Source organism: Nerophis lumbriciformis, linkage group LG02 (genome assembly GCF_033978685.3).
Source record: "Nerophis lumbriciformis linkage group LG02, RoL_Nlum_v2.1, whole genome shotgun sequence".
Lineage (NCBI taxonomy): Eukaryota > Metazoa > Chordata > Actinopteri > Syngnathiformes > Syngnathidae > Nerophis > Nerophis lumbriciformis.
This window is the reverse complement of record NC_084549.2, coordinates 52,660,001-52,685,124: the sequence shown is the minus strand read 5'-3', so window position 1 is coordinate 52,685,124 and position 25,124 is coordinate 52,660,001. Positions and strand designations below refer to the sequence as shown.

The window sequence follows — 25,124 nt, the reverse complement described above, 5'->3', positions numbered from 1 at the left end:
GGATGTAGCCAAACTGGGGCCACAAGCAGAACCCTGGCCTCCATCATCCCCACCTTGGCCAGAGCGGTTGGTATGACAGGGAACGGGAGGAAATACATACAGCAGACCCTGCAAAAGCTTCCACCCCCAGTGATCCCGCTATCCCTGCCATTGAGTACCATAGTGGGCAGTGAGTGGTCTCCAGTGAGGCAAACAGGTCTACCTGGGCCTCTCCGTTTTGAGACCAAATAGCTTTCACAATCTGTGGGTGAAGTCGCCACTTCCCTGGCCTAGGGGGAGTTGGATGCCAAGTCGTGCTGAGGCTATGACCGCAGACCTCCTTGGTGGTTGATGTAGGCAACTATGGTAGAATTGTCGGTCCGAACCAACACATGCTTTCCTTGAAACACAGGACAGAAATACACCAAGGCCTGATACACTGCCTTTAGTTTGAGCAGGTTGATGTGAGCCTCCCCCAAAATGCACTCCACGGGCCCCAGGCTGGATGGTGCTCCTATAATCCCCCAGTCTGCTGCCATGAGGCCCAACAGCCTCCGACCATGCTTCACTGTTTTGTGTTTGTCCACAGTTAAATGTGAAAAGCTATTCATCAGCACACTGTCCTTTTCAAGGTCAGGACATCTCTCATTGAGGTTAATCTATAACCAACCCCAGATATTCCATTGTCCTGCAGGGAACAAAGAAACTCTTCTCCCTGTTCAATGCCAGCCTCAGGCCCTCGAGGTGTTTCAACACTGTCATGGTGTCGAGCCGGGATCGTTGTTCCATTGGGGAGTAGACCAACCAATTGCTTGAGCAATTCAAGATATGAATACCCTGGCAACAAAGACGGGCCAGTGCCACCTCCATGGACTTTGTGAAGGTGCTAAGAGACAAGGACAGGCCGATTGCGGTGCCCTGGAGGCTGTAGAGACAACCTGGAAGGGGGCCCACGACCCCAGATGGACAAATTGGACCAGGACAGCCAGACTTGGCGGTGCGCCTGGACCACTGAGGCCATCGAGTGACCAAGGGCCTGAGCATGCACATTGATTCCCCGCAGTAACATGTCTGCTACGTGACGCATCCCAGCCGTCTCACAACTCGGGGCTGCGGAAGCCACATCCTGCAGCAGGCCCTCCAAATAAAGCAGAAACAAGTAATTGGTGCATGCCAGCCTGGCTGCTAAAGCTGAGGCATGATAGCTCGGCTGTCCTGCTGCGCCTGCTAGGGTGTATTGCATCCCTGCCAGCTTTTGCCGCAGCTCCTGCTTGCATAGCAAATATGTTTCCGCACCAGCAATTTTGGCCAGCTAGGTCCTTGGGAGGGCAGCGGAACTAAAACCCCCACCCCCCTTTTCTTTATTTTTTTTATTTTTTAATGTTTATGTGAAGCTTCATTCCCTGAAAGGAATGTTAGTTTCACATAGCCAAACAAGTCAATTGGAGTAGATTTTTAATGGCAAGCGGCGAGACTCTAGCAGTACCATGTGTAGTGATGAATTCAAATCATGTTGGCTGATTTATGGAAAATCAGGGAGAAAGGGAGCCTGTCCGACCTGCGTCGATGTGAGCCTCTGTCAAACACTAAAACAGCTGGGGAAGGTGCATGCTGTTGCTCTCACAACCACAGCCCTATCAAAAGGGTCCATCGACTCAGGCTCTAAAGCCATCCCCCAAATCTGAGAGCGACTAGATATCCACCTCGAACTGGGGGTCATGCGGGTAGTCCAGATTATCAGAGGTTGCAACAAAAAGCACATCTGGATCCTTATCCCAGACCTCAGTAGGTGGCCTGTGCACGTCATGGAGCCCTAAAGGAAGCTGAGGATGAACAAGCTCCTGCAGGGTATCTTGCATTGGCTACACCTGTAGCTGCCCAAACTCCGCGTACGGGCGCTACGTCTTCCGCGCATCGTCCTTTTACTAGCGGCGGGCTGCACGCTGCCTTTGTGTTCAGCTCATCCTACGTCTGCTGACCACCTTAGCCAGGGGAAATTGAAGGAAGGGAAAAATGTCACCATCGCCGTCCCGGCGGAAAAAACTTGTGTGGATAAGCCTCAGGTAGCATATGTCCTTGCGGCTGCAGTGGCTCCTCTCAGCTTGAAAAGTAAGTAGTTTTCTCTCTCTCACTATTCACCTAGTCGAAGACCGCAACAAACAACTTAAGCCATGTGAGGTAGGGTTCTTCCTTCACGGGAAAAGAGCCTCCCTGCAGCAATGCACAATAAATATATCTACAAAAACGATGCGATGATCTTACTCTTCTTCACTTGCAGCAACGAGCTGTTCCTGAAGGAAGAAGGCATATAAGTATCGCTGTCGATAGTTTCATATAATCATGTCTCAATCTGAAAACCATACTCAAGCGCTCCAGGAGGAGAAAAGAGACTGAACAGGCGATTGCACAGCTGTACATATAGGCTCTGATTGCGAGCGCAGGGCGGAGGTGTTAATGTGATTAATTTACTACATTGTCTCCTGAAACAGTTCACTTTCTGAGAGAGTGACCCATATGGTGGTGTGTTAACCTGATATGAAATACAACCAAATGTTGTCATACAACTTTTTTTTGGCAAATCCATTTGAAATACCAAGTTTACACCGAAGACGTTTTACATAAACTAGGGCTTAAATGACAGGAAGGCAGATGGTCCAAATCAAGTTAAAATCATGGGACGTCCTTGTTTTAACCTAAATAAATATTGAAGATAGAAGATAATATGGATAGTTAATAAAAATGCATTTATTAACTATCCATATTTGTGTTTGGACCCTTGGTCATCCTATCGTCTTCTATGTTTTTTACAGGCAAGCCCAAGTCCGTGAAGAACTACTTCTGGGTAAACTTGCTGTATAAAATGGTTTTGTTTAAAATACATTTATTAGCCCGTTATCTGTTCTGTCCATTTTCTAACAGGAAAAAAACTAATTTAAAAAAAAAAAAAAAAAAAAAAAAAATTCCTTTTTGGGTCAGGAAACAAACAACCAAGAAGAGATATGTGTTTTTTGAATGTGTTTTTTTTTTATTTATGTTTTCTGTGGAAAGAACAATAAATTAATTATACACAGATTCCGACGGTCTAAATCAAGGGTGTCAAATTCATTTTAGATCGGGGGACACATGGATAAAAATCTACTCCTAAGTGGGTAAAATCATGGCATGATAACTTAAAAATAAAGACAACTTCAGTTTGTTTTCTTTGTTTAAAAATAGAACAAGCACATTCTGAAATTGTACAAAACATAATGTTGTTGGGGTTTTTTTACACTTACCGTACATGTTGCGGTTAATAGTATTCTATCTTTATTTGTCGTTATTTATATTTTCTGAATAAATTATGTGATAATGTTCATCAGTCAACTCATTGGTGTTCATTTTCAATCTATCAAATTAAAACAAATTATATCAAAATCAAATTACAGTATGTTATTTATCTAGTTTGATCATTTTCCTCGACTGATGTACGAACATCATGTGGTTTATTTTGTACATGTGTTGCATCATCTACAAAGATACAAATAATTTATATTGCGACATCCAGTGGACACATTTAGAACAGCTGTTTCATTCATTCAAAAATGTCAGGTTCATTTTTATACTTAACAAACTCATCCCGCAGGCCGGATAAAACCTTTTCGTGGGCCTGATCCGGCCCTCGGGGCGTACGTTTGACACCACTGGTTTCAATCAAGTTGAAGTTATGGGAATACTTTGTTTTGACCTAAACAAACATTGAATATATAGTACAGTAATACAAAACTGGATAATAACTTGAATAATTATGTCAAGATTTCCTCATCTTGTGATGAGTGTGCCGGACTTAGCAGCAAATGACGGATCACAAACATTTACTGCTTATAGTTTACGTCACTCAGGAAGAACAATAACCTTATGAAAATGATAAAAAAATAGTATACTCTGTAAAGGAAACACAGTTACAATTGAAAAATGCAAGAAAGACACCTGGTAGAAAATCATGTCAATACCTAAACTCCACACCATTAAATAAACACATATTTTAAGTACAAACATACATATATAGTGCAATACCACTCTATTCTAATTCTAATTTTAGTTTTATTCTTCCAACCTGAGTGGTCTCAGGCAAACATGGTAAAAACAATTAAATGTGAAAATAGTTTCAAAGTGGCAAATCGTGTCTAGGAGCACAGTCTTTAAAGAGTGCTTATCAACCACTGTGCCGCGGCACGCTAATTAATGTGCTGTGAGAGATAGTAAGGTGTGCCGTGGGAATTTTTCAACTTTATCTAATTGTTAAAAAATAAACTAATTCTCAGTTATGGCAAAAAATATGTCTGTTGACTTCTTGTGCCTTTGTGTGCAGCTATATAATCTTCCACTAGATGACAGCAGGTAGCTAAGGGCCTTAATAGTCATGCAATATAACCCTGAGTGAATTTAGAATCACGAGGTGGCAGTGACACATTTGGACAAATATCTGAAAAAGGTCAAATTAATACTCTGAACTGGGCCACTTGTCCAAACGTGTATTTGCATTTTTTTTTTTTATAAGGAATATCTTGGCTATGTTCACACAAACATTCATATTTGAAAATGCATATTTTTCTATTTTCAATGTTTGTTTATTTATTTATTCAACTAAAACATCCAATAACGTCAACTTCATTTAGACCCTTTGACCTCATCTCTTCTTCTACTTTTTGTACCTGCAAGCCCAAGTCAAAGGTATTCGCAAAAAATAAGTTCATATACCCGTTATCCATTTTGTCCATTGTCCAATTGTGCACAAAATCGGAAAAAATATTTGTTTTGGTTTTGAAAAAAACCCCACAAAATTAAAAAAAATAGTTGTTACTTTGTTTGTTTTTTTTTTGTTTTTTTTTTTAATTAATCAACAAATAATACACGGATTGTGGATGACCACAAATCTACAGGGTCCATGTACCTTGCGCTCATTCTATTTACAATTCTGAAACGTTTTTCGATTTTTATTGTACAGTTTATGGCAGATTTTAAAACAAACAAAAAAGGGTTGATTTTCATTAAAATATTGCCATAAAATTGAATTTTGTGCTGTGTTCCTTTTATGGATTTAGATTTGTCCAGATAAACACAAAACTCGAAAAAAAAATGTCATCCAAAATGCAAAAATACGTGGTTATCTGTGTGATGACAAATTGAACTGGAAGCAGTATTTTAGCTTTTCCTTTGTATTTAGCATGTTTTTAGCATAATGGTAACATCTTTGTTCAGCAGTCGTTTTAAAAAAAGTGTCGTTAAATAGCTTTTTTTTGTTTCAGAAATGAAAATAGAAAAAATGGTCCGGAATTAGTTTTTTGATTTGCATTTAAGAATTTTAAATAGATAGAACGGAAGGTACACGGACCCTATAGGTACATTTAGTCAAATTCACCTTTGTTTGTATGCACAAACGACACTTAAATCTACTTTAAAAAATAATGCATAAAAATAAGTAATCTCTATCGGTCTTGAGAAGCAGGAGAAAACATATATATATATATATATATATATATGGTGCATTCCTACCTATGACCGAGGTGAAGAGTTCAGGAGCTGAACTGCCCGCTGCCATGAAGGTCGCCCCTGCAACATCCTCACTCAGATGAAGTCGCTAATAAGAGACAAACACAATAAGTTATGAACATGATTGTTGTGCAAATAATATGTATAAACTGCTCGTAATTTACCTCACATATCTTGTCGAGGGAGGGAACGAAGTAATCATCGCACACTAAGGCCAGAGCGTAGAACATGTAGACCGCCTGCAAGCATACACAAGCACACTTGAGTAGGACATAAAATAACATAACGTAACGTAACATAACATAACGTGTATGTGTTGCAAAACATGTGTGAAATAAGACAGCAGGAATCGTACATACTTCTATTATTTTGTAGTGTGGAATGTTAAAAAAGGTTTGATCAAGTGAAATTAGTCAAACAGAGTACAATGTTAGGTATGGGGGCGTCGCTAAGGGCGTGCTTGGGAGGTGGGAAATATGATGGCATCATATAATTTGCATAATCTGTGATGATCTATATCAGTGGTTCTTAACCTTGTTGGAGGTACCGAACCCCACCAGTTTCATATGCGCATTCACCGAACCCTTCTTTAGTGAAAAATAAAATGTTTTTTTCTTTAATTTAATCTTAATTTATAAATATTAATCATGAAATGATGTTATTATTTTAAAGAAATAGTAATAAAGATATATTTTACAAACAGAAAGTTACAGGAATGTACACATGATCCCATGTTTACATCTCATTGTGCAACATGTGAATGTTTTATTGGGAACTAAATGCGATATCTGAAAGGGGTACAAATTATTTCCAAAGCAGGACCCCCACCCAGACATACAATACTAGTACACAGCTCATGAAAAACAATATTATTTTGTTATTGTCATTGTAAGTGGGCCAAAACTAGAAAATAATCTCATGGAAATGACTGCTGTCATTCCATCCATCCATCCATCTTCTTCCGCTTATCCGAGGTCGGGTCGCGGGGGCAGCAGCCTAAGCAGGGAAGCCCAGACTTCCCTCTCCCCAGCCACTTCGTCCAGCTCTTCCTGTGGAACCCCGAGGCGTTCCCAGGCCAGCCGGGAGACATAGTCTTCCCAACGTGTCCTGGGTCTTCCCCGCGGCCTCCTACCGGTCGGACGTGCCCTAAACACCTCCCTAGGGAGGCGTTCGGGTGGCATCCTGACCAGATGCCCGAACCACCTCATCTGGCTCCTCTCGATGTGGAGGAGCAGCGGCTTTACTTTGAGCTCCTCCCGGATGGCAGAGCTTCTCACCCTATCTCTAAGGGAGAGCCCCGCCACCCGGCGGAGGAAACTCATTTCGGCCGCTTGTACCCGTGATCTTGTCCTTTCGGTCATAACCCAAAGCTCATGACCATAGGTGAGGATGGGAACGTAGATCGACCGGTAAATTGAGAGCTTTGCCTTCCGGCTCAGCTCCTTCTTCACCACAATGGATCGATACAGCGTCCGCATTACTGAAGACGCCGCACCGATCCGCCTGTCAATCTCACGATCCACTCGTCCCTCACTCGTGAACAAGACTCCGAGGTACTTGAACTCCTCCACTTGGGGCAAGATCTCTTCCCCAACCCGGAGATGGCACTCCACCCTTTTCCGGGCGAGAACCATGGACTCGGACTTGGAGGTGCTGATTCTCATCCCAGTCGCTTCACACTCAGCTGCGAACCGATCCAGTGAGAGCTGAAGATCCTGGCCAGATGAAGCCATCAGGACCACATCATCTGCAAAAAGCAGAGACCTAATCCTGCAGCCACCAAACCAGATCCCCTCAACGCCTTGACTGCGCCTAGAAATTCTGTCCATAAAAGTTATGAACAGAATCGGTGACAAAGGGCAGCCTTGGCGGAGTCCAACCCTCACTGGAAACGTGTCCGACTTACTACCGGCAATGCGGACCAAGCTCTGGCACTGATCATACAGGGAGCGGACTGCCACAATCAGACAGTCCGATACCCCAACTCTCTGAGCACTCCCCACAGGACTTCCCGAGGGACACGGTCGAATGCCTTCTCCAAGTCCACAAAACACATGTAGACTGGTTGGGCAAACTCCCATGCACCCTCAAGGACCCTGCCGAGAGTATAGAGCTGGTCCACAGTTCCACGACCAGGACGAAAACCACACTGTTCCTCCGGAATCCGAGGTTCGACTATCCGGCGTAGCCTCCTCTCCAGTACACCTGAATAGACCTTACCGGGAAGGCTGAGGAGTGTGATACCACGATAGTTAGAACACACCCTCCGGTTCCCCTTCTTAAAGAGAGGAACCACCACCCCGGTCTGCCAATCCAGTGGTACCGCCCCCGATGTCCACGCGATGCTGCAGAGTCTTGTCAACCAAGACAGCCCCACAGCATCCAGAGCCTTAAGGAACTCCGGGCGGATCTCATCTACCCCCGGGGCCTTGCCACCGAGGAGCTTTTTAACTACCTCAGCAACCTCAGCCCCAGAAATAGGAGAGCCCACCACAGACTCCCCAGGCACTGCTTCCTCATAGGAAGACGTGTTGGTGGGATTGAGGAGGTCTTCGAAGTATTCCCTCCACCGATCCACAACATCCGCAGTCGAGGTCAGCAGAACACCATCCTCGCCATACACGGTGTTGATAGTGCACTGCTTCCCCTTCCTGAGGCGGCGGATGGTGGTCCAGAATTGCTTCGAAGCTGTCCGGAAGTCGTTTTCCATGGCCTCACCGAACTCCTCCCATGTCCGAGTTTTTGCCTCTGCGACCGCTGAAGCAGCACACCGCTTGGCCTGTCGGTACCTGTCCGCTGCCTCAGGAGTTCTATGAGCCAAAAGAACCCGATAGGACTCCTTCTTCAGCTTGACGGCATCCCTCACCGCCGGTGTCCACCAACGGGTTCTAGGATTACCGCCACGACAAGCACCAACTACCTTGCGGCCACAGCTCCAATCAGCCGCCTCGACAATAGAGGCGCGGAACATGGTCCATTCGGACTCAATGTCCAGCACCTCCCTCGTGACATGTTCAAAGTTCTTCCGGAGGTGGGAATTGAAACTCTCTCTGACAGGAGACTCTGCCAGACGTTCCCAGCAAACCCTCACAATGCGTTTGGGCCTGCCAGGTCTGTCCGGCATCCTCCCCCACCATCGCAGCCAACTCACCACCAGGTGGTGATCGGTAGAAAGCTCCGCCCCTCTCTTCACCCGAGTGTCCAAAACATGAGGCCGCAAATCCGATGACACAACTACAAAGTCGATCATGGAAGTGCGGCCTAGGGTGTCCTGGTGCCAAGTGCACATATGGACACCCTTATGTTTGAACATGGTGTTCGTTATGGACAATCTGTGACGGGCACAAAAGTCCAATAACAAAACACCGCTCGGATTCAGATCCGGGCAGCCATTCTTCCCGATCACGCCTCTCCAGGTTTCACTGTCGCTGCCAACATGAGCATTGAAGTCCCCCAGTAGAACGAGGGAATCACCCGGGGGAGCACTCTCAAGTACTCCCTCGAGTGAATCCAAAAAGGGTGGGTACTCTGAGCTGCGGTTTGGCGCGTAAGCGCAAACCACAGTCAGGACCCGTTCCCCCACCCGAAGGCGGAGGGAAGCTACCCTCTCGTCCACCGGGTTGAACTCCAACGTGCAGGCTCTGAGCCGGGGGGAAACAAGAATTCCCACCCCAGCCCGTCGCCTCTCACTGCTGGCAACGCCAGAGTGGAAGAGAGTCCAGCCCCTCTCGAGAGAACTGGTTCCATAGCCCTTGCTGTGCGTCGAAGTGAGTCCGACTATATCGAGCCGGAACTTCTCCACCTCGCGCACTAGCTCAGGCTCCTTCCCCCCCAGCGAGGTGACGTTCCACGTCCCAAGAGCTAGCTTCTGTAGCCGAGGATCGGACCGCCAAGTGCCCTGCCCTCGGCTGCCGCCTAGCTCACATCGCACCCGACCTCTATGACCCCTGCTATGGGTGGTGAGCCCATTGGAGGGGGGACTGTCATTTGATTATAATAATAAAACATTTAACTTGTTATTTAGTCAGGTTTGGGACTGGTGTGCTGCTGGTGTGGCCACAGTGCATGTGCACGTCTAACATCGCTCACATGTGCTCCACTGAATGCTCAAGGAGTTTTTACGTTTGCTCAAGCATATGGAAAATTAGAGGGAACATTGTTTGAGGGTATCCATAATACGCTGATAGGGAGAAGTTTTTATTTACACAATGAGTCAGGTGTGGCTTGACCTCCGCGGCGGAGGCTCCGCCGAACCCCTGAGGCCGACTCACCGAACCCCTAGGGTTCAATCGAACCCAGGTTAAGAACCACTGATCTATATATATATATATATATTTAAAAAAAACAGCTTTGTGTAGCGATTGTCTACTCTCACTCTCGGCTGCATTATTTTTTCCTAATGCTCCGAGCATGTGAGTGGCGACCGTGCTGACTACTGAGCTAAGAGCAATGCAATCTCCCAGATTGCCAGCAATTTTCTTGAAGTTGACTGGCCTTTGTTACAAAGGACATGTATTCATGAACAAAATGGTTTCTAATTTGGATGATCATTTTTGCATTGTTGCTGTTCTGTTGATTAAAATGGTGATCTTTTTTTTTTTTAACTGTTTTCGAGGCGGATTTTGCTTACATCCGCAATCCTTATGTGAGACAAAAACACACATCTTTCCTATTTCTCTGTGTTTTAGTGTTGTCCCAATACCAATATGTTGGTATCGGGAAATATATGTCGATACTTTTCGGTACTTTTCTAAATAAAAGGCACCACAAAAAATTGCATTATTGGCTTTATTTTAAGAAAAGATCTTACGGTACATTAAACATATGTTTCTTATTGCAGGTTTGTCCTTAAATAAAATAGAGAACATACAAGACAATTTGTCTTTTATTAGTAAGTAAACAAACAAAGGCTCCTAATTTAGTCTGCTGACGTATGCAATAACATATTGTGTCATATATCATTCTATTATTTTGTCAACATTATAAAGTACAAGCTGTAAAAGTTGATTATTAATCTGCTTGTTCGATATCTGCTTACTTTCTGTTTCATCTATCCATCCATTCATCCATCCATCTTCTTCCGCTTATCCGAGGTCGGGTCGCGGGGGCAGCAGCATAAGCACGGAAGCCCAGACTTCCCTCTCCCCAGCCACTTCGTCCAGCTCCTCCCAGGGGATCCCGAGGCGTTCCCAGGCCAGCCGGGAGACATAGCCTTCCCAACGTGTCCTGGGTCTTCCCCGTGGCCTCCTACCGGTCGGACGTGCCCTAAACACCTCCCTAGGGAGGCCCCCGGGTGGCATCCTGACCAGATGCCCGAACCACCTCATCTGGCTCCTCTCGATGTGGAGGAGCAGCGGCTTTACTTTGAGCTCCTCCCGGATGGCAGAGCTTCTCACCTTATCTCTAAGGGAGAGCCCCGCCACCCGGCGGAGGAAATTCATTTCGGCCGCTTGTACCCGTGATCTTGTCCTTTCCGTTATGACCCAAAGCTCATGACCATAGGTGAGAATGGGAACGTAGATCGACCGGTAAATCAAGAGCTTTGCCTTCCGGCTCAGCTCCTTCTTCACCACAACGGATCGATACAGCGTCCGCATTACTGAAGACGCCGCACCGATCCACCTGTCGATCTCACGATCCACTCTTCCCTCACTCGTGAACAAGACTCCGAGGTACTTGAACTCCTCCACTTGGGGCAAGATCTCCTCCCCAACCCGGAGATGGCACTCCACCCTTTTCTGGGCGAGAACCATGGACTCGGACTTGGAGGTGCTGATTCCCATCCCAGTCGCTTCACACTCGGCTGCGAACCGATCCAGTGAGAGCTGAAGATCTTGGTCAGATGAAGCCATCAGGACCACATCATCTGCAAAAAACAGAGACCTAATCCTGCAGCCACCAAACCAGATACCCTCAACGCCTTGACTGCGCCGAGAAATTCTGTCCATAAAAGTTATGAACAGAATCGGTGACAAAGGGCAGCCTTGGCGGAGTCCAACCCTCACTGGAAACGGGTCCGACTTACTGCCGGCAATGCGGACCAAGCTCTGATACTGATTATACAGGGAGCGGACCGCCACAACAGTCCGTTTCCCCATACTCTCTGAGCACTCCCCACAGGACTTCCCGAGGGACACGGTCGAATGCCTTCTCCAAGTCCACAAAGCACATGTAGACTGGTTGGGCAAACTCCCATGCACCCTCAAGGACCCTGCTGAGAGTATACAGCTGGTCCACAGTTCCACGACCAGGACGAAAACCACACTGTTCCTCCTGAATCCGAGGTTCGACTATCCGGCGTAGCCTCCTCTCCAGTACACCTGAATAGACCTTACCGGGAAGGCTGAGGAGTGTGATCCCACGATAGTTGGAACACACCCTTCGGTTCCCCTTCTTATAGAGAGGAACCACCACCCCGGTCTGCCAATCCAGAGGTACCGCCCCCGATGTCCACGCGATGTTCAACATGTTCTATATACACTTCTGTTTAAGTGTAATAATCACTTATTCTTCTGTTGTTTGGATACTTTACATTAGTTTTGGATGAAACCACAAATTTAGGTATCGATCCAATACCAAGTAGTTACAGGATCATACATTGGTCATATCCAAAGTCCTCATGTGTCCAGGGACATATTTCCTGAGTTTATAAACATAATATAAATAAATAAAAAAAACGAAAATGTATTTTGTGATGCCAAAAAATATTGATGTAATCATAGTAGTATCGACTAGATACACTCCTGTACTTGGTATCATTACAGTGGATATTAGGTGTAGATCCACCCATGGCATTTGTTTACATTCAGGAACGGCGTCATTAGCGGTGACGCCGGTGAGCTGCGGTGTGTAGTGAAACACAGTTAGCTATTCCTCGTCCTGCAGGGATGATACTTGTAAGGAACTTTATTTGTCGCCATGGAGGCCAGGATTAGTGATTTAGAAGTAACTAAAACACTGCTACCTAGCTAGCCATGTCTTAAAGCACATCTTTCCGAGGGCGTTTCAGTGTTAAAACTTCACCTTTATCTTTAGTTTTTAAGCCAAAATGCGTCCGTTCTCCCTTTTCTGTCTACACACTGTGTCTGCTTGTAAGTACTCTGTGATTGTGCGCTGCCGAACATGCTCCTCTACTCATAAAACCAGCAATGACGCAACGTGACGACGACGGGGGAGCGCGGGACCGGTACTTTTTAGAGGCGGTATAGTACCAAATATGATTAGTATCACAGTACTATACCCTAGTGTGTTCTAAATAGCGAAAAACTGCTCATAAGAGAGAGTAAACAATAATGGAGATACAATCTATTCCGCCCACAAAAGCCCTCTAAAAATATCTAAAAACTCTCATAGACATGTAATGTAGTAACTGCTACATTCATGACAACATGTGATATTTACAATAATATTCTCATTTTAAGCGTTACCTTTTTTTCACAGTGTACATGGCGACAAACGTTACTTCCGTCAACAGCAGCAACATAGAGAGCACTTCCTGTGTTTGCTACCAATAATGGCAGACAACATTAGGGCCTTGGAGTGCTATCATGTAGCACTATTGCTAACCGGTTCAAACCACATAAAACAATAGCCGACCTTACTTGGATGCCGACTGATTGGAGCCCGCTTGTGGACTTCTTCCACAATTGCAGCTGTCAAAAAATGCATTATTTCTAAGGCTGAAACGACGCGTCGACGTAGTCGACGTCATCGGTTACGTAAATACGTCAACGTCGTTTTTATGCGTCGACGCGTCGCATATTTACGTCACACTGCCGTCATGGCGGAGCGCAAAGCAGACGATGCGAGCGGTGCAAGCGAGGGGAAAAAAGCACGCCAAAAGTCATCAAAAGTGTGGGAGTATTTCAATAAACGGCCTTATAATGTTGTATCGGCGAACAGCTGTCTCGTCAGCTGACGCGCGAGCTCGCAACCGTGGCTGTTTAGCAACCAGCCAAACCCCACTTAATAAAATTATATTTTATCTTAGAGCACATCCGCATCCCTATTCACCTAGGCAACCCCAGGAAATGTATATAATTCGGCATTATTTCGGCCAGTCGGCTTATATGATCAGAGCCGATCAGTTTACGTTCACGCGCAGGTATAACGCGGGGCGCTCCCGTCTCATCTGTTGGGGCACGAGCCCAGTAATTAGACCGCTGTGTCAAATCAAGGAGTACAAAAGACGCCAGCGCAGAGTGGAAAAAGGTTTAGTTCATTACAGATAACCAAGAGTTGTGCCAAAAGTATGTAAGATTTAATATTTCTCTTCGTGGGTGTGGCGCACTTGTTGCGCTGGTGAGATGGGGGGGGGGGGGGAGGCTAAATACACACAGTGTGTTATGTAACTGTTGTTTAGTGTTGATATTCTTTGCTTAGTTTGATAAATGTTGTAGCGGTTTGCTTCATCAGGAGGGTGAAGTCACTCAACTTCAAGTGTTGGATTTAACTGTGTTGGATCATTGGCTGCTGGTGAGGCAATAGAAAAAGGGGCATTTTTCTACCAGTAGACAGCGTTTAAGATTGAGTGTTTCACTGCTAAATTAATAATATATTTATATTGAATATGGATTTTAAATATGTATCTAAATAGGTGGTTAATTGGTTAGGTATTTATGTATTTGCATATTGGGTTTTCTGCTGCATTTATCTATTGTGTTTCTGGGTTTAAATGTATTTTATATGTATCTTGGTGCATTTATGTTGAGACAATTTACTTAAAATCTGTTTTAACTTAAAGGGAAAAGATGTTCCATTTTCTTGCACTTGTTTAATGGTTAAGAGTTTGATAGCCTAATTAATAATTGTAAATTATGGTATTGATAATTGATTGATTTTTTACAGCATGTTTATCTTGTGGTGTTTTGTCCTTAAAGGTTTTTCACCTACTAAAGAAGCTAAAGGCTACTAAAGGCTACTAAAGACAGCTAATGACAGCTAAAGAAACTAAAGTCTACTAACACTGCTAAAGACTGCTAAAAAGACTAAAGAAGAAAAAAGAAGCTGTTTCTTCGTTGGAAAAACTGTTGCAAACTAAAGGAAAATAAAAGGAATAAGTAACCACCATCTGGTCTTTTGAGTGAAATCCCGAAGCCACATTCAGCATTGGTACATCCCTTCAAGTGTGGGATAAGCACAGCGAAAAAAGCAAAACACTTGACAGTTGTTGTATGCACACTGTGTCGAGCGGAAATGGCCTATCATAGCAGCACAACGGCTATGAAGGAACATTTGAAAAGAAAACACCCGACAGCGTTCTTGCCATCACCATCAACTAGTCAATCGTCCGCGTGAGTATACGTTGTCATCATTACACAAAAACATGAATGTGTCATTTGTATCTGCGTTGTAAATTCATAAACTAAAACACTGTTTCGCTCTGAGAGGCGCGTTTGGCGTGCCTGTTCAGTGTTTACAAAGACGCGCTCCTCTTTAACGCTAACGTTAACTAGTTGTGCAAATACCTTTTACAACATTAACAGTTACATATACTATGTACAAACCAACAATTAACTTTCACTTTAATCATACTATCATTGTTGCGTTATTAAGCAAAATAAGCAATACTTTTACTTTTGTTGAAATGTTTACACTGTTACAGAATATTTCCTTTTGCACTTTTTTGTATTGGATGTTTATCTTTATTTTTGCACATTTTAAAGCAAAATAAGCAATACTTTTACTTTTGAAATGCTTATACTATTGCAGAATATTAAGATTTGCACTGGATGTTTACTTTTATATTTGCACATTAAAAAGCAAATAAGCTACTTTTAATTTTGTTAAATGTTAAAAGTTTTAAAATGTTTACATTGTTACAGAATATTTTGTCATGTTGTTGTCAATGTTGACTGAGTGGCCATACTTTTTTTTTTGTAAATAAAAGTCATGCCTTTTGAAAAAACTGGCCAACATTTATTTTTTCATCTTCATTTTAAATTAAAAAAATAATCGGTAAAAGGAAAAATAATCTATAGATTAATCGAAAAAATAATCTATAGATTAACCGATTAATCGAAAAAATAATCTATAGATTAATCGATAGAAAAATAATCGTTAGCTGCAGCCTTAATTATTTCCATCCATCCATTTTCTACCGCTTATTCCAAGGCTGCCTTATTTAGAGGACCAGACTTATAAAGAAAAAACTCTGGCAATTGTCCAAGTGCCTTTTAATGAGAAGTTGTGTCCGATAATATCGGACATCTTAACGCATTTATCGGCCGATAAATGCGTTAAAATGTAATATCGTAAATTATCGGTATCGTTTTTTTAAATTATCGGTATCGTTTATTTTTTTATTTTTTTTTTATTTTTTTATTAAATCAACATAAAAAACACAAGATACACTTACAATTAGTGCACCAACCCAAAAAAACCTCCCTCCCCCATTTACACTCATTCACACAAAAGGATTGTTTCTTTCTGTTATTAATATTCTGGTTCCTACATTATACATCAATATGCCAAAAATGTGTGTTGTTGTATTGTGCAGGTTTGAAATACATACTTCAAAAAAAAAAAGAAAAAAAAAAAAGATCAATACAGTCTGCAGGGATACAGTCCGTAAGCACACATGATTGTGCGTGCTGCTGGTCCACTAATAGTACGAACCTTTAACAGTTAATTTTACTAATTTTCATTAATTACTAGTTTCTATGTAACTGTTTTTATATTGTTTTACTTTCTTTTTTTATTCAAGAAAATGTTTTTTAATTTATTTATCTTATTTTTTTTATTTTTTTATTTTTTAAAGTACCTTATCTTCACCATACCTGGTTGTCCAAATTAGGCATAATAATGTGTTAATTCCACGACTGTATATATCGGTTGATATCGGTATCGGTTGATATCGGTATCGGTAATTAAAGAGTTAGACAATATCGGAATATCGGATATCGGCAAAAAGCCATTGACGGACATCCCTAGTTGTGTCTATACCTCTCCTTGAGCTGCTAAATTAGTAAAGGAAAATACATGTGTGTTCTTTTCTTGAATGGTGGGCACAATTACATTGAAACAAATATTTTAAGAGTTAAAACAGTCAGTGACCATGTTCTCACACAAGCAGTAATTCTGACAAAGATGTGGACCTCTGAAACACCAGTACAAGATTTAATCTTTTCCTTTGATTTGAGGCATCATTTATGTACATATTCATAGCATTATTATGCAGCTACACACTCATGGGACACAATTATTCCGTGTTCATTATTCTCATGTGTGTTGAGTGGTAGCAATGTTAGAAGTAATGTATAGTGCACTTATAAATAGAGAGATATGTTGTTGATTCCCTATGAAAACATTTCGACTGAAGTGTTATTTGGAAATGAGATGTGCAGTTGAAGAGAGACTTACACAGAGGACATGCAAGCCCACGGCTCCATCCATGCGCTCCTGGTTGGTGAAGTAATCTCTGGGGAACTCGTGGATAGCTGCAGACAAAACAGAACACAATGGAAGTATATTACAATAGGTCAATTAAAGCATGCTTATCATGAAATAGATATATGCCTCTGAGCAGTATCACAATCAAGCAAATAGGTCAATTAGGTCTTCAAATAATTATGCAATGTGTTATTTTTATAGCAAGACCTGTGTGACAACCTCTGAGGAAAGCAACAGTTGTAGCCGAAACCGTCAGGTATGGAAATAAACACTGGCTATAGGAATAACAAATTGCAGTATTTCAATGAACCGCCCTCTCATTTGCCGTACTGCCCTACAAAATTTACCAACATTTGCAGCAACACCTTGCCGTGACCGCCCTTGACTTTGTACTTCCCTTGTCTTCTTACTTGTTATAATGGTCAAAGGCATTAAAGGTTAGTAATACCTTCTCCTCATACTTGCCAACCTTGAGACCTCCGATTTCGAGAGGTGGGGTGTGGGGGGCGTGGTCGGGGGTGGGGCGGGGAGCGTGGTTGGGGGCGTGGTTAAGATATATATATATATAAGAAATACTTGACTTTCAGTGAATTCTAGCTATATAAATATATTTTTTATTTATTTATTTATTACATATATATATATATATATATATATATATATATATATATATATATATATATATATATATATATATATATATATATATATATATATATATATATATATATACACACAGGTAAAAGCCAGTAAATTAGAATATTTTGAAAAACTTGATTTATTTCAGTAATTGCATTCAAAAGGTGTAACTTGTACATTATATTTATTCATTGCACACAGACTGATGCATTCAAATGTTTATTTCATTTAATTTTGATGATTTGAAGTGGCAACAAATGAAAATCCAAAATTCCGTGTGTCACAAAATTAGAATATTACTTAAGGCTAATACAAAAAAGGGATTTTTAGAAATGTTGGCCAACTGAAAAGTATGAAAATGAAAAATATGAGCATGTACAATACTCAATACTTGGTTGGAGCTCCTTTTGCCTCAATTACTGCGTTAATGCGGTGTGGCATGGAGTCGATGAGTTTCTGGCACTGCTCAGGTGTTATGAGAGCCCAGGTTGCTCTGATAGTGGCCTTCAACTCTTCTGCGTTTTTGGGTCTGGCATTCTGCATCTTCCTTTTCACAATACCCCACAGATTTTCTATGGGGCTAAGGTCAGGGGAGTTGGCGGGCCAATTTACAACAGAAATACCATGGTCCGTAAACCAGGCACGGGTAGATTTTGCGCTGTGTGCAGGCGCCAAGTCCTGTTGGAACTTGAAATCTCCATCTCCATAGAGCAGGTCAGCAGCAGGAAGCATGAAGTGCTCTAAAACTTGCTGGTAGACGGCTGCGTTGACCCTGGATCTCAGGAAACAGAGTGGACCGACACCAGCAGATGACATGGCACCCCAAACCATCACCCAACCATGCAAATTTTGCATTTCCTTTGGAAATCGAGGTCCCAGAGTCTGGAGGAAGACAGGAGAGGCACAGGATCCACGTTGCCTGAAGTCTAGTGTAAAGTTTCCACCATCAGTGATGGTTTGGGGTGCCATGTCATCTGCTGGTGTCGGTCCACTCTGTTTCCTGAGATCCAGGGTCAACGCAGCCGTCTACCAGCAAGTTTTAGAGCACTTCATGCTTCCTGCTGCTGACCTGCTCTATGGAGATGGAGATTTCAAGTTCCAACAGGACTTGGCGCCTGCACACAGCGCAAAATCTACCCGTGCCTGGTTTACGGACCATGGGATTTCTGTTCTAAATTGGCCCGCCAACTCCCCTGACCTTAGCCCCATAGAAAATCTGTGGGGTATTGTGAAAAGGAAGATGCAGAATGCCAGACCCAAAAACGCAGAAGAGTCGAAGGCCACTATCAGAGCAACCTGGGCTCTCATAACACCTGAGCAGTGCCAGAAACTCATCGACTCCATGCCACGCCGCATTAACGCAGTAATTGAGGCAAAAGGAGCTCCAACCAAGTATTGAGTATTGTACATGCTCATATCTTTCATTTTCATACTTTTCAGTTGGCCAACATTTCTAAAAATCCCTTTTTTGTATTAGCCTTAAGTAATATTCTAATTTTGTGACACACGGAATTTGGGATTTTCATTTGTTGCCACTTCAAATCATCAAAATTAAATGAAATAAACATTTGAATGCATCAGTCTGTGTGCAATGAATAAATATAATGTACAAGTTACACCTTTTGAATGCAATTACTGAAATAAATCAAGTTTTTCAAAATATTCTAATTTACTGGCTTTTACCTGTATATATATATATATATATATATATATATATATATATATATATATATATATATATATATATATATATATATATATATATATATATATATAAAATAAATACTTGAATTTCAGTGTTCATTTATTTACACATATACACACACATAACACTCATCTACTCATTGTTGAGTTAAGGGTTGAATTGTCCATCCTTGTTCTATTCTCTGTCACTATTTCAGAACACACACATTATACAAATATGCATTATAAAATCAATAAGAAAACGGGAACTCTAATTTGGGAGTCTGAATTAGGATCAGAAGTTCCTATATAAACATTGCGCACTCACGTCGCCTTTTTGTATTGATTACTGCAGCTGTGCACTGGATTCATTCACAAATACAAACTACAACTCACAAACACTTTAGAGTTAGGCTCCACCATCAGAATGTGTACTTAAACTTATAAAGATCACATGGATATTATTCAGTGAGTTGATTCACCAAAACTAACCTGTTATACAGGAGGAAAAAGCACACAGGACGTTTCAATTGTTCACAGACTGGTCGCGCTCATCAGAATGACAAGACACTGCCGGTCTGCAGGTGATAGCATTCAATTGGGAAGAAACGCCCTACTGCCCCCTACTGACCAATGTGAATACTGATAAATGTGCAATGACAGCTCCAAAAACGAATTCAAACCACAAAATAAAATAAATAAATCAACACAAAAATGTGACACATTATGGGTGGGTCACATATGCATGTACAGTAGATGTCAGTATTGTCCTGTTTAAAAGTGTCACAATATTGCTGTTTACGGCAGACAAACTGCTTTACGGTAGACGAAGACTTGACTGCTGTTGTTGTGTGTTGTTACCGCGCTGGGAGGACGTTAATGAAACTGCCTAACAATAAACCCACATAAGAAACCAACAACTCGCCCTCGATCATTAGCTGTTTATATTGTGGGAAAGCGGACGTGTGAACAGGCTGTCAACACGTCACTCAGGTCCGCCAGAATTTCGGGAGATTTTCGGGAGAAAATTTGTCCCGGGAGGTTTTCGGGAGAGACGCTGAATTTCGGGAGACTCCCGGAAAATCCGGGAGGGTTGGCAAGTATGCTTTTCCTTCACCTATATTTATTAATGCATGTGAGGCAACATGAAGTCAGACGCGTTTGGTTTATTAATCATGAAGGACTGCCAATGTTAATCCCGCTCCAGGGTTATCCCCTCGGAGTATACTTAGTCAACAGACCTACATGTCACACTAAGGGTGGCCGTATAAACGACGCCAACACTGTCATAAACCTGTGCCATATAGCGAGACCACACGAAACAACAATGACAAACACATTTCGGGAGATTATTTGCACCGCAACATAAACACAACAGAGCACATTCCCAGAATTCCTTGCAGCACCAACTCTTCCAGGGCGCTACAGTCATTTTCCCTCGCTTCCCGTCATGTGTTTAAGAGCGCACTGCTGTGTTTAGATGGAGACAGGTGTGGACAATATTGGAGACACTTGTCCCCACACTAAAAGTATACAGCGAAGGAGAAAACCTACAGGTAAAAGCCAGTAAATTAGAATATTTTGAAAAACTTGATTTATTTCAGTAATTGCATTCAAAAGGTGTAACTTGTACATTATATTTATTCATTGCACACAGACTGATGCATTCAAATGTTTATTTCATTTAATTTTGATGATTTGAAGTGGCAACAAATGAAAATCCCAAATTCCGTGTGTCACAAAATTAGAATATTACTTAAGGCTAATACAAAAAAGGGATTTTTAGAAATGTTGGCCAACTGAAAAGTATGAAAATGAAAGATATGAGCATGTACAATACTCAATACTTGGTTGGAGCTCCTTTTGCCTCAATTACTGCGTTAATGCGGCGTGGCATGGAGTCGATGAGTTTCTGGCACTGCTCAGGTGTTATGAGAGCCCAGGTTGCTCTGATAGTGGCCTTCGACTCTTCTGCGTTTTTGGGTCTGGCATTCTGCATCTTCCTTTTCACAATACCCCACAGATTTTCTATGGGGCTAAGGTCAGGGGAGTTGGCGGGCCAATTTAGAACAGAAATACCATGGTCCGTAAACCAGGCACGGGTAGATTTTGCGCTGTGTGCAGGCGCCAAGTCCTGTTGGAACTTGAAATCTCCATCTCCATAGAGCAGGTCAGCAGCAGGAAGCATGAAGTGCTCTAAAACTTGCTGGTAGACGGCTGCGTTGACCCTGGATCTCAGGAAACAGAGTGGACCGACACCAGCAGATGACATGGCACCCCAAACCATCACTGATGGTGGAAACTTTACACTAGACTTCAGGCAACGTGGATCCTGTGCCTCTCCTGTCTTCCTCCAGACTCTGGGACCTCGATTTCCAAAGGAAATGCAAAATTTGCATGGTTGGGTGATGGTTTGGGGTGCCATGTCATCTGCTGGTGTCGGTCCACTCTGTTTCCTGAGATCCAGGGTCAACGCAGCCGTCTACCAGCAAGTTTTAGAGCACTTCATGCTTCCTGCTGCTGACCTGCTCTATGGAGATGGAGATTTCAAGTTCCAACAGGACTTGGCGCCTGCACACAGCGCAAAATCTACCCGTGCCTGGTTTACGGACCATGGTATTTCTGTTCTAAATTGGCCCGCCAACTCCCCTGACCTTAGCCCCATAGAAAATCTGTGGGGTATTGTGAAAAGGAAGATGCAGAATGCCAGACCCAAAAACGCAGAAGAGTTGAAGGCCACTATCAGAGCAACCTGGGCTCTCATAACACCTGAGCAGTGCCAGAAACTCATCGACTCCATGCCACGCCGCATTAACGCAGTAATTGAGGCAAAAGGAGCTCCAACCAAGTATTGAGTATTGTACATGCTCATATTTTTCATTTTCATACTTTTCAGTTGGCCAACATTTCTAAAAATCCCTTTTTTGTATTAGCCTTAAGTAATATTCTAATTTTGTGACACACGGAATTTTGGATTTTCATTTGTTGCCACTTCAAATCATCAAAATTAAATGAAATAAACATTTGAATGCATCAGTCTGTGTGCAATGAATAAATATAATGTACAAGTTACACCTTTTGAATGCAATTACTGAAATAAATCAAGTTTTTCAAAATATTCTAATTTACTGGCTTTTACCTGTATATGATGTTGCTTTCATTTTGACAATACAGCGTCCATCAGCTGCTGTGACAGAGTTATAAGGTGAGGAAACACGCTGTCACTCCTGTTTTTTTTGTTGTTGTTGGCCAAACTGTTGTACTGAACCACAAGGGGGCGTTAGAGAAAAACACATCTTGTTTATTAGACTGTATCTTCATTAGCCAAACTGCTTTGTGTTTTATTTTGATATTAAAAAGTAAATGCCATGTTGTTGTTTTTTACATTACTTGTGTTTTTTTCATGTCACAAAGGTATTACTTTAAAAAACATTGACACATCATTTTGTTAATGTTTTGTGTGTAGTTAATTCCTATACGACATATTTCTGCTCAAACTCTTAATGGATCCGTCCCGATACAGTATCTACATGTACATAACTTAAAAAATTAATAATTAAAACAAATTCTTCCCTCCAACAAAAGGTAAAAATAGAGATAAAGGCATCATGAAATGACAAAAAGCTGACAAGTTTATGTTAATAATGAATAAAAAAAAAAACTGTATATGCTTTGGAGCCGCTGCCTGGAAAGAAACAGAAGTAAGTTTATAATACCAAAGCATTGTACTTATGAAACACACAAATGAGTCCTGTCCCTTTAAGAAAGTACTCTCAATCTCAACTCATGATGTGAATAGGATAGGACAGCACTTTTTTGTCCATCCATCCATTTTCTACCGTTTGTCCCTTTTGGGGTCACGGGGGCTCGCTGGAGCCCATCTCAGCTACAATCGGGCGGAAGGCGGTGTACACCCTGGACAAGTCGCCACCTCATCACAGCACTTTTTTGTCATTGCACTAAAAAACTACAACACAATTACATTTTCAGCACACAAGAGCAGACACATATTGTACAGGGTTCACAGAACAGGAAGGCTGATGGGTCCCATAAGGCTCCCCATAAAAGGTGGGAAACGGTGGACGCAGGGAAAGGAGGTTGAGTAAAAAAAAAAAAAAAGGCGATTCCAGACTAGGCACCTGTCACACACTACAACCTCTACATTACTATGGGCAAGACCATAAGAGCTGACCTCAGGGACAAGATTGTAGACATGCACAAGACTGGAATGGATTTTAAGTTTGAAATTGAACACCTGAATGACTCACACAAGACCACAAGGAGAATGTGGTGTGGTCTTTTTGCAGAGAAATGTTGAAAATGAATCCTACAACAACATCACAAACATTCTACTTTGTCATGTTTCTCTGCTTAATCGTATATGTATATTTTTTTTTAGAATTTGAGTCATTGAGTCTTTAATCAATAATACAACAAAGTACAAAAGTCTATGTTGGTAAAATGCCATGAGTTAATATTAATGTAAATGTACAATTGATTCATAAAGAAAATAACTAAAAGAGCAAGAATTAATTACTCCTATCGGAACAAAATCCAATATCGATGTCAGATTGGGACACCCTTTTTAGATAATAACTAAAATTACAGTGTAGACACAAAAATTACAGCTCAACAAACATGCATTGGGAAACAGAAAGAGCAACATCCTGTAAGCAAGCAAATGTTTCTCCTGCTTAACTCACAGTGTCAAAATATAAAGTTTTTACAATGAATTTTACATTTAAAATGATTTAAGCAGCCCTTTGAGACACTTGTGATTTAGGGCTATATAAATAAACATTGATTGATTGATTGAAGTCCTTCCATAGCTCAGGGTCCCTATAGCTGATGGTAGAAGTGTATGACAACTTTAGGGCCTGATCTACTACGATCCAAATACTACACGCCAAACAGTGTGTTCAAACTATAAAATGTTGTGTACTATTTGTGGGCTTGTTGCATCTAATTTACTAAGATTGCGTGTACAATTGCTAACAAGTTCAAAAGTGGTGAAGACTGGCCGACTTAAACGTTTTTTGCTAGGGATGTCCGATAATGGCTTTTTGCTGATATCCGATATTCCGATATTGTCCAACTCTTTAATTACCGATACCGATATCAACCGATATATGCAGTCGTGGAATTAACACATTATTATGCCTAATTTGGACAACCAGGTATGGTGAAGATAAGGTACTTTTTAAAACAATTTATAAAATAAGATAAATAAATTAAAAACATTTTCTTGAATAAAAAAGAAAGTAAAACAATATAAAAACAGCTACATAGAAACTAGTAATTAATGAAAATTAGTCAAATTAACTGTTAAAGGTTAGTACTATTAGTGGTGCAGCAGCACGCACAATCATGTGTGCTTACGGACTGTATCCCTGCAGACTGTATTGATATATATTGACATATAACGTAGGAACCAGAATATTAATAACAGAAAGAAACAATACTTTTGTGTGAATGAGTGTAAATGAGTGTAAATGGGGGAGGGAGGTTTTTTGGGTTGGTGCACTAATTGCAAGTGTATCTTGTGTTTTTTATGTTGATTTAATAAAAAAAAACAAAAAAAAACGTTAACGATAAATTAAAAAAAAACGATACCGATAATTTCCGATATTACATTTTAACGCATTTATTGGACATCTCTATTTTTTGCATGTCTACTGGCTGTGGCTGTGGAAACACTCATTTCCCTCCACATTCAAGTTATTTTGCTCTCCAACCTATGTGTGATGTTTAACTAGCAGCACACATCTATAATTTGTGACATATTTTCTGCAATAGTCAATCATAATCTAAAGAAAACAGAAACTATTTTTAGTGCGCTGACACTGCAGGGAAGCAGGAGACTATCACAACACTGCAGCGCATTCATGCGTATAGAATGACAC

The 25,124-nt window shown here is 41.7% G+C and overlaps 1 protein-coding gene across 2 annotated transcripts in view; it reads right to left on the bottom strand.

Annotated features, from left to right (window-relative positions):
- The window catches only part of slc24a3 (solute carrier family 24 member 3), a 329,241-nt gene that overhangs the window by 78,400 nt on the left and 225,717 nt on the right, over positions 1-25,124 (bottom strand). For both annotated transcript variants that reach the window (XM_061964480.2, XM_061964488.2), the window contains 3 exons: positions 16,870-16,946; positions 5,673-5,747; positions 5,512-5,596 (listed from right to left, as the gene is read on the bottom strand). In XM_061964480.2, coding sequence (XP_061820464.1) covers positions 5,512-5,596; positions 5,673-5,747; positions 16,870-16,946 — 237 coding nt within the window. The remainder of the gene's footprint in view (positions 1-5,511; positions 5,597-5,672; positions 5,748-16,869; positions 16,947-25,124) is intronic.